We start from the raw sequence: 11,230 nt of genomic DNA on the forward strand, positions 1-11,230 counted from the left end.
CATGCTGAAGTTCAAATATGAGACGTAAGTTTAAATAGTTGTCTCAACAACGACAATACACAACTTTATTAGAAGATGAAATTACAAAGTTCAACTAACTTAGATCAATTACAAAGTTTGAATGTAGCTTCTTCTTCAAAAATGGATCATGCTCGAAACTCAATTCGTGATCAAATTATAAAGCATAACGAGATGTATTGGATTAGGATTCTAGAGATTTTAAAAGACTTTTTAATTACGAAAAAGTCTTGTGGTACTCAATCAAGACTCTTTGCAACTTAAAAAAAGTCTTGTGGTATTCAATCAAGACTCTTTGTCATTTTAAAAAAGTCTTGAGATATTCAATCAAGATTTTTCATTACTTAAAAAAAGTCTCGTGGTATCCAAAATCATTCAAATTTCGAAGGATTGTTTAATAAATTAGATTTTGATGGATTTTGTGGGATTTTCTAGTGAAATTTTAGTAAGAAAAAGTCTTTTTTCATGAGATTTCTTGAGATTGTTTTTCTTTTAAAATTTTACTATCTCTCTTCTCTCTCTCTCTCTCTCTCTCTCTCTCTCCTCTCTTCCCTCCTCTCTCTTAAAATAATAGTCTGTATTGAGAATGTTATGATAGAGAGTGTGTTGTAATCATTTCTTTTAAAATCTTCAAGACTTTTTTAAGCAAAAATTGTCCTTTAAAATCCTAATCCAATACACCCCCCAATAATTAGTTTGGAATAATCTTTCGATATTATATTGCACTTGAGAATTTAGAAATTTATGATTATGTATTAAGAATATATATATATATATATATTTTCTTCGTTTACAATTGTATAATTTATCATTTTTTTACATCTTTTTATGCTTATAGTATTATATTAAAAATCATCCAATTGATAAAAAAATTATTATTAAAATAACTCTTATAAATTAATATTATTTTAAAATGAATTTTGGAACCAATAAAATCCATGCATGATAAGCTGAAATAATTATCTAATAAGAATGTGATATTTTCTTTTAAAATGATAGTTTGATCATTACACATTCAAAATTGTTGACTCAAACTATCCAAACAACATTAACTCATAATAATTACTTTTTTTTTTTTGGTAGATAGAAGAGATGACAAAACTATCATAAACTCACACATACAGAATGAAAGTATTGGGGTTCGAACTCTGATCATGATGTCCGGCCAACAATTTCGGCATTTTTACCAGTTGAGCTAGGACTTATGAGACTCATAAGAATTATTTCTAATAAAATGTATGCAAACAAACATAAATCAATCTACATTCAACTCACTTATAACGAAAATCAATTATCTCAAACTCAATTCTATCAAAATCAATTTTCGTCGAGTACAAACCAAATAAGAACAATTAGTTGTACTTACCGACATGATACTCTAACTTGCTTGGTAGTTTTGGCTATTAGTAGTGTAATTTAGTAAACTACCGTTTAGAAACCAGACGGAGACATTGGAATCTGTCCAAAAAGACACTCACCTCACATGCTGTTTGTTGACCCCAATCTCCCCGTGCCGTGTCTTCTGTTCTGTCTTCCTCAAAACTCACATGCTTCACTTCTTCACTTCCATAATCAACGCTTAACAGTAAAATCCACTTTTTCTCTTCTCTTCTCTTCTCTTCTCTTCTCTTCCACAACCATGCTTTCTCTCCAATTCAATATCCACCATCTTCCTTCACCTCAACTCCTTCGCACCAGTAACATTTCTTCATTCTCTCCCACCTCTCTCTCACTCTTCTACAACAAGCACCATCTTTTTCGGTATAATGTTAGAACGCTAAAAAACTATAGGGTTTTTGCAATGTCTGGTGATAATGACTCTGCATTCAAGATGAACCTCAATGAGTATCTTGTTACTCTTGATAAGCCTCTTGGGATTCGGTTTGCTCTTACTTCTGATGGGAAAATCATTGTTCACTCTCTCGCCAAAGGGGTTAGTAAAGTATTCACTCTCTCATTATAAGTATCTCATTTCATTTGTTCAAAATTCTGCAGTGATTTCAATGATAAAATGAATTTTATCTACTAGTGGAGTAATTTTGTGGACTGAGATAAAAAAAAAAGGGTAAATTAGTGAAAAAATAACTTATGTTTTATTGAGAAACATTGCAAATGAGACACTTATAATGATATAGAGCGAGTAACCTCGTTGCGTGTTGTGCACAATCAATGATTCATTTTTATTTTTTGTGATTTGTGTTTACCACAATTTACACGGTTAAAATAGTTTAGATCATAGTACAAAATGTCGGAGAAGTAATATGAGATGTAATCCATTGAATTCAAGTTGGGTGGTTGAAATGGAGAGTGCATCAAGTGTTTTATGTGATACGAAAATACCACTCAAGTTGAAGGAGAAATTTATCGAACAACTGATGGTTGAAATGGAGAGTGCATCAAGTGTTTTATGTGATACGAAAGTACCACTCAAGTTGAAGGAGAAATTTATCAAACAACTGATTTATGGGACAAACTTTGTCCCATAAAGATGTTGGGCTGTCAAGCACCACCACGAAAATAAATTAATGTAGTAGAGATAAAGATGTTGCATTGAGTGTGTGGCAAGACTGGATGAGATAGAATTAGAACATTAGAGAGGGAGAGAACTGGAGTAGCACCTATAGAAGAAAAGATGGTGGAAACTATGCTTAGGTGGTTTGGGCATGTAGAGAGAAGACCCGTAAATTCTGTAGTAAGGAGAGTAGATCAAGTGAAGACTAGTCAAATCACTAGAGGAAGACCTAGAAAAACTATAAGAGAAACTATTAAGAAATATTTAGAGATTAATGATTTGGATAGAAATATGGTATATGATAAATCATTATGCCATTGTTTGATTCATGTAGCCGATCCCACTTAGTGGGATAAGGCTTGGTTGTTGTTGTTGTTGTTGTGATTTGTATTGTTTTTGTAGGGTAATGCGGAGAAGTCCAGGATAATTATGGTGGGTGACACTTTGAAGAAAGCCGGTGATTCCTCTCAGAATAGTCTTGTTGAGATTAAAGATGTTGGAGATACACAGTATGTGTTCTGATGTTTTTTTCTTTTGATTTAGGACAAGTTTGGTTGGTGAACTTATGTTAATTTGGGTTTAATGTGTTTTCAAATTTTAGTGTCTATAAATTAGGGACTAAAAACATGCAACTTTGTATAGCTGAGACTGAAAAGTAAGTATACTAAAAACAAAATTCTGAGATGATTATGAGTTAAAAATATATTTATCTCATTAATTTTTTATTGCTGAGAAATATTTAGCCAATTACTGAAATGCTAACAAATAATCTTTTAAAAAAGTCTCATTTAAGAAATTTTTGCTACTTAAAATGAAAAGAGATAATTCCCTTACTACTTCATCCCAAGTCCGAATATTACTTTGACTATATTGTAGCTGTCTATTGTGATGCGGTGTTCTTGTCTCGAACACTAGATGAAATGTGTCCTAAACATCAGTTTATAAGTGGGGGCAATCCTCATCTTACAAGCTGGATTTGTAAGAATGAATGAAGCCCAACCCAAATTCTAAGAAAGAGATTACTGAGGCATGCACATTTCTACTGCCAAAAGCTAATCTCCTTTAAAGAACAAATGGTCTCTCTCTGCCCACAACTAACTCAATGATTCTCCCAGATACCCCTCCCCCTTTCACCTGTTCACCTTCTATTATAACAACAATCCATAACACGAAATGATCATTTTCTCTTTGCCTCATCAGAATGATCTTGGGCAGCTAATGTACTAATTGCCCATTTGGGCCCACATTATCATTTGGGGTTGTAGCAAGTCTTTATCTAAACTTAAAACATGTGCAAGAGTTGGTTTATAGTACCTAGAATTGATTAATTATGATTTATAGCAGTAAGAAAAAAAGTACTAGATTGGCCCTCTGTTGTAAGATATTATAGAAAGATGCAAAGTTTTTTCTTTTGGGTGAAATGACTCAAAGTTGCTCTCCCATCATCATCATAATCTATTCTGTTCATCAGTGTTTTGTTTTCATTTTTTTCAGTCTTTTGGTTTCCTCAGGAAGGTGCTAAAGGAGCAAACAAGTTCTTTTAGCTTGGTTCTTGAGAGGCCCGCATCTACATTTCCCATTCAACTGCTGCATAATAAGACGAATGATCTTGAAATAGTATATAATAGAGGTCGAGTTCCTGTTGTCACATGGAACAAGACACTATTAGCATCAAATTTACAACCATCTAGTGATAGCTGTGGGAATTCTGGATTTTCGACGTTCAACTCAAAGTTTCTTAATTCAAATGGAAGCAAGTTATTGAGCAATCAAAATCAACATGCCATCACCCACGGTGAAAGAAATTCCTTAACTGAACAAACAATACAACTTGCTTGCGTTTTCACTGACGAAGCGAGTAGAGATGGAGATTGGGCTCACGGAAGTTTTCCACTTGAGGAATATATTCAGGCTCTAGATCGTGCCAAGGATGAGATGTACTATAATCACTCTCTTGGTATGCGTTATAGTAAGGTATGCATTTTATTGTACTTTGTAATGTGATAAATTCAATTCAGTTGTTACTTTCTTTATCATTTGTTTTGTTTATTAAATTATTTCTACAATTTTGATAAAATATTGCTATCTTGTAAATTCTTAGATTACCGAGCAAATATATGTGGGATCTTGCATCCAAACAGGAGATGATGTGGAAACCTTGGCAAAAGTTGAGGTAATGATGTTAACTTCATTCATTCCAACATGCAAATCCCAGTTTTATGCATTGACAGTTGCAAATGAATGACTTAATACCCGCTTCAGTTGCAAAACTTGAATGTGTCAGAAGACAAACAAATTTTTGTTTCTTCTTTGTTGTTGAATCTATGATACTGCAGTCACTATCTGCTATTTAGTTTATTTCAATAGTGCATCAGGGACATAACTTTTAAAATTCATTACATTACATAGTTGAAATTGAAATACACAAAGCATTTGACCAAGGTGTTTAGAATTGAAGGTTTTACGTTGTAACATGGAAATTTTGGATTTTGGAAGTGTGTCAATTCTCTATGGTTAGTGAGCAGATATATTGTATAACTCCTAAGAGGACAGTGAAGTGAGCTGTAGCACTTAAAATAGTTTCTTCTTGACTACTGTATTTTATGGTACAGGGAGTTACCGCTGTTCTGAATTTCCAAAGTGGAACTGAAGCTGAAAATTGGGGAATCAATGTGAAATCAATCAATGACTATTGTCAGAGGAATAATATTCTCATCATCAACTATCCTATACGGTAATCTAGGGTCCAAAGCATGTCAGACTTTCTGAATCTATTTTTTTCAAAGAATTCACTAAGATATTTTGTCTACTTTTGCGAGATGTCCAATTGTTATTTCTGTCTGAATTTTCAACCTTTTCTATGTTAATGATAGTCTGATAAACAAGAAATTGCAAGTGTCAAGATTCACTTTATAATATAAATTTCCGAGTGCTGAATGTGTTCAACTCTTTTTTTTTGTTGGTTATTTTGAATACTAATTCTAAATTGAAGTGAATAACAAGTATTGTCTTATAGAAGTTGGCATCAGAACTTCTGACTATCCTGATTTTGCTTCCTCTTAAATTTTGATTTATTCTTTGATTTCAGTTTAACCTTATTTATATTTTCAGCGATGGAGATTCTTATGACATGAGGAAAAAACTCCCATTTTGTGTTGGGCTTTTATTACGGTTGCTAAGAAAGAATCTTCGCGTTTTTGTTACTTGCACTTCTGGATTTGATCGGTCTCCTGCTTGTGTGATTGCATACCTACATTGGATGACAGACGTTTCCCTACATGCAGCTCATACTTGGGTCACTGGGATGCACACGTGCAGACCTGACAGGTTATTCTTGCTAAACTGTAAACACTTTGTATTACATGTTGACTGAAAGTTAAATTTTCTGTTCAAAATGGCATGGGAGTATGCTATATAGTCCTGTATAAAATTTACTTTGCCACACAGTTTGGAAATATAGGGATCTATAGAAATTCTTTTTCTTTCGAGATGAGTGGTGACAAGTTAGTACAAGTTCTGTCTCAGCCTGAAGAATTTCAATGGACGATAGTTGGTTACCAGCTCATTTTTTTAAACATATCCACTATCCATTATTTTTATAATTACGTGTTTTCTTCTATTCTTATTTCCTATTGGTCTCTTTCTTATAGTTATTTTGACTTCATGAGTATTTTCACACGATAAAATCAAATTGTTCGAAAGTTTGTCTAGTGAAACTTGTAGATAGATTCTGTTACTTATGGTAAAATAGTTGGCGATTTATCATCTTGAATTTAATCGATCAACAATAAAACCCTTGAAATGGAAATAGAAGGAAAAAACTGAAGGTATTTTTGTCTTTCTAATAGGGACTTGGTATTATAAGGTGTCTAAGTCCCACAATGAGTAAGTATGGGATGCTCGGTAGAGTATTTAAGTGACCTGGTTCTTCTCCCTTGAAAGCTTGCTTCTAAGGGAGAGTTCTCCCAATTTTTGGATACTTGTCAATTTGTAGCAAAGGTAGTGTAGAAAGATATTTATTAACATCATCTTGTTTATGTTGAGAGTACAAGCGCAAATGTCATTATATATATATATATATATGTATATATATAGATAAACTCTAACTAATGGAACTAATACAAAAATTCCAATAATTACACATTTACTACATAGTTACAACACTCCGCCTCATGCGAGTAAATGGATTTATCAATAATTCCCGACTTTCAAGTAAGTTGGCTGAATTGTTATTTTAGCAAGCCTTTTTGTTAACACTTCTGCAATTGATGCTCATGCCCTTACAAAATGCTGGCTGTTGTTGTCAATCCGCAAGTCAATTTTTCCTTGATGAAGCGGCAGTCTTTTTCAATGTGTTTTGTCCTGCCAAACTAAAAATGACTGAGCAATACATAGAGCTGATCTATTTTCAAGATAAGTTCATAAGGCTTCATACTTTATCTTAAAGTGATCAAGCACAATATTCATGCAGCTCAGATATTCTGCGCCATAAATTACTCAAAATTCTGCCTCAGCACTTGATCGAGTTAGTGAGCTTTGCTTCTTATTCCTCCATGAAACAAGGTTTCTACACAAGAGCGTGAAATAGCCTGAGGTGGATCTTCTATCATTGATTGAGCTTGTATAATCTGCATCAATACAAGTCTCCACAATCTATCTTCCACCTCGTTTGAACAAGCTCTTCCTAGAGTCGCTTTGAGATACTGCAGAATGCGATCATCTTCTGTAATAATATCATGATATGCAAAATGTACAGCAGTTTTTCTCCAGTGAAAGTTTGAAGAAGTGTCTGATCTCTGTAGCCCAACACACCGTTGCTTTTGTGAATCTTTCAAAACCATGCCCGAGATGCCGGTTTTAACCAATATAAAACCTCCCTAAATTTGCACACTTTATTGGTTTAAGTGCATCCGTTTGTCCTTAGTCTTGCCTTGTATCGATCAAGAGTATCATCTAATTTTTGCTTAACTTTATAGATCCACATGCAATCGGCAGGTTTCTTTCCTCTTGACCTATCAACACTCTCGCAAGTTTCATCATTTTCAAGTGCCGTTATCTCCTCATCCATAGCTTGGACCTAATTTTCATCCTCTAGCGCCTCTTGGATAAATGTTGGGATTCTCAAAGAGTCAACAACTGTAATAAAACTCTGATGCTGCAGGAAAAAAATGTTCAGAAGTGGCAAATTAAGAAACAGGGAACTTGGCACATGATTTTTTTACTTCTCTCAAAGCTACTGGTAAGGTCACAAGTGTTAGAAATTTGAGAGTTAGATGGATGGATTATTTTCAGTACTTAACTTCGGCCTGTGCGATTGAAGTTGTTTCTGAATCAAGTCTGATTTTTCTCTCCTATGTATGGTACATCAATGTTGGTTCACCTGCCTTGATGTTCACTTCATATGGTACCGGTGCTGAAGGTAATGATTCCTGAAAAACAGTGGGCAAAGGTTTTGCAGCTTTATATAAATGACTTTCTCACTGCCTTTTATTCATTTCGCTGAATATCCTGTGCTTCATTTACCTTATTAACACCTAGAATTCTTGAATAATGCCTTTTCTAAATCCTTGTTGAGAGTTGCGAAGGCAGTTTCATCTTTCTTAACAATTTCTTTATATTGCTTCAAACAATTCCCTTGCATAGCCACTGGTAGTGGTTGTTCTTTATATCTTTCTTCTACGACATCCCAAAGATCATGAAATGAAGAAAGTCTTTATTTGATCACTCCAATATTCACAATATTCACGATAAAAATTGGGAACTTGGCTCAGGGAATATTGCAAGAGAGTATTGACATTTGAAGGAGAGACCATAAGGTTCTAAACAAAAGTGGATCTATAAACTGGTTCTAGATACCACTGATAAAAAGGGTAAGGAAAGGAAGATATCAGGAATTCTTCTTATTTCTTGTTATGTTTTTCATTTCATACATCATCTGTTTATAGGACTCGTAAGAAACTTCAAGAGATGTAACATACTGAAGCAATAAGCGCATAGTGTCTTATTTAAAGAAACACTTCTAATTAGTGTAGTGTATTTTTTCTTGTATCTAGTGTTGTATCATAAATATCTACTATGACACCAGATATTTCAGAATTAACTTGTAACGGTGTCTTTTAAATACTTATGTCACCCTCAAAGAGTTTTTGTTTCAACTAGCACAAGAAGCATAATAAAAGATAACCCACAATTCAAACAGAAATTATTATGACATCTAAAATATTGCTCCTGTTTTTCCTTTGTTTTCTCTCGTATCTATTTTGCTCTCTTCTTTCCATTCCCAATTTTTTTCAATCAGTTATAAAAGCATTTCATACCTGCAGGCCGGCAATTGCATGGGCAACATGGGATCTTATAGCTATGGTTGAAGGGGGCCAACATGATGCTCCCACACATGCTGTCACATTTGTGTGGAATGGTCACGAGGTAACAAACCAGTCAATTATAGTTCCGTTGCAGTTTCTGGTTTATATTTTTTAAAAAAAATCTTAAAAGAGGATTAGGAGCACTTGTATTGTAGGCATATCAGAGAAATGTAGTCCTATTTTAATATGTTTTGTCTTGTTATGTTGTATTGATGAGCAATACTAATGATTGATTTTTTTGGTATAAAACAGCTCTTCGATAGTTTCATACTTAATTCTAACGTCATTTGATATATTGTTGTTCATAGTGAAACTCCCGGGAAACTTCATTTTATTTTTTTTATTTCTCAGTGCAACTAAATTTCCACCTTCGGAGGTCCTTGGTCTCAGCTTAGCTGCTTATCTTTCATGTAGTAATTTTTTTATTAGCTAAAATTCAGCTAGGATAATAATATCTTCGGTATATACAGTAGGATATTTGTAATGTCTGTTTTTTTTTTTTTACTTTTTAATAATTTGAATATGTCCTTAATTGTGTATGGTACTATAATTTAAATTTCTTGTATTGTTTCAGGGGGAGGATGTAAATTTGGTTGGAGACTTTACCGGAAATTGGAAAGAACCACTTAAGGCAAAGCATCGGGGTGGATCAAGACATGAAGTAGAAGTTAAACTTCCACAAGGAAAGTATGTGTGCTACTTTTACCATAATATTTATATACGGATTCAAAGTCTATTATTTTTTCCATCTCAGGCCTCAGCTTGAGGACCTTATTTGGCTAATCACTTGTGTCAGAAGAAGCATACAATTGACTCTCTTGAGAAAAACCCAATTCAGTACCCGACAAAGTTAACTTTATTTCTTCGTCGTGCAACATTTTTTGTATGACATGAATGTGACATCACCCTTTGCCTTTAGGTATTACTACAAGTTCATTGTTAATGGACAATGGAAGCATTCAACATCTTCACCAGCTGAAAGGGATGATAGCGGAAATGTTAACAATATAATAATGATTGGCGAAACTGCCAGCGTCCGTCCTTCTGTTCAGCACCAGCAAAAAGTATGTTCACTATCAACATTTGCATTTGGATTAAGTATGCGCGCAAGTTTCATTGCTTTTCTTACAACAAGTTTAATGCAAGTTTACTTAATTGTTTGATTTTGTTGATCTAGGACGCCAACGTTGTGAAGGTGATTGAAAGACCTTTGAATGAAAAAGAGAGGTTTATGTTGGCAAAAGCTGCTCGTTGCATCGCTTTCTCTATCTGCCCTGTCAGATTAGCTCCCAAATAGTTGTACATAATATAATGTACAGAATTGGTGTTGTCATACATAAATAAGTTTAAGGCTACACAATTTGTTCAGTTATGAAGAGGAACGTACCAAAGAGTAATTATGGTATGTATGTATTCACATTCAGCCCTTGAAATAAATGGAATTATTTAATGTTGCACCCTCGATAATTTTTTTGTCGATATGGCAATGTTTTATGTTGTGCCCTCACTTGACCGAACTATATCCCCTTTTTCCTCACTAGATCTTTGTCCCGTCCGATGCACGGGACAACTATGTTATCAGAGTTATACTTTATTAACAAAAAAATATACTTAAGAATGTCTAATAGTCACACAAGAACTTGTAAAAAAAAAGTTAAAAAAGAGATTTATCCCATTATAATAATTTTTTATTTTAGAATTACATTAATTAATACAGTTATTTGAAGCATCCATTCATATATTTTTATTACCATCCTTTTTTATTTTATTGTTAGATTATCTTATTATTATTTAAAATTACTTTAGAGATTTAGAATTATAACTCCATTGATTGAAAGTGTCAATATCTTCTGTCATAAAGTTTACTGCCATAAGTATATGATATTGTTTCCATGAAATACGATCCTTCATTTAGAAATCAAAAACTATAATCAATTAACAAAACAATTTTTTTTCCTTCAAAAAAACAATTTTTTTTGAAAAACTGTGTTGAGAAAATAATGAACACAATAAGAGTGTCCACATTGTAATAACTTAGGATTATTGTATTTTAAATGATCTGCAAAATGGAGGACATCACTTTTTGTAGAAGAACACTCATCATATTTTAAATATGATCTATTCATTAAAAAAATAAAAATATATTTCAACCATAATTAGGATTAGTGTATGTTAATGATAAGTAAGTGGTTCCAATTTACATTTCTATGTTTATGTTTTGCTAAAAGTCTAAACATAAGAAAATGGTTCATCTATATCATCTTATCACAGCTCCTTCGGATTTACATTTCTATGTTTAGATTTGCCAAAAATCAAAAGAAAAAGAAATGAAACA

The 11,230-nt window shown here is 33.2% G+C and overlaps 1 protein-coding gene across 3 annotated transcripts; it reads left to right on the forward strand.

The window, feature by feature from the left end:
- Positions 1-1,438: 1,438 nt before the first annotated feature.
- LOC25498007 (phosphoglucan phosphatase LSF1, chloroplastic) lies at positions 1,439-10,362 on the forward strand. Of its 3 annotated transcripts, none has more exons than XM_024771201.2 (10): positions 1,443-1,960; positions 2,933-3,039; positions 4,042-4,504; positions 4,632-4,703; positions 5,143-5,264; positions 5,642-5,857; positions 8,854-8,956; positions 9,470-9,582; positions 9,815-9,959; positions 10,073-10,362. In XM_024771201.2, exons 1-10 carry the CDS (start codon positions 1,502-1,504, stop codon positions 10,190-10,192), a joined length of 1,920 nt encoding a protein of 639 aa, XP_024626969.1. In that variant the 5' UTR covers positions 1,443-1,501; the 3' UTR covers positions 10,193-10,362. The 3 variants fall into 3 exon arrangements, with proteins under 3 accessions (XP_039683608.1, XP_024626969.1, XP_013448195.2); XM_013592741.3 differs by having other exon boundaries at positions 1,443-1,951; XM_039827674.1 differs by lacking the exons at positions 8,854-8,956; positions 9,470-9,582; positions 9,815-9,959; positions 10,073-10,362 and adding an exon at positions 7,507-8,078 and having other exon boundaries at positions 1,439-1,960.
- The last annotated feature ends 868 nt before the right edge of the window (positions 10,363-11,230 follow it).

This window comes from Medicago truncatula, chromosome 7 (assembly GCF_003473485.1).
Source record: "Medicago truncatula cultivar Jemalong A17 chromosome 7, MtrunA17r5.0-ANR, whole genome shotgun sequence".
NCBI classification, from domain to species: Eukaryota; Viridiplantae; Streptophyta; class Magnoliopsida; order Fabales; family Fabaceae; genus Medicago; species Medicago truncatula.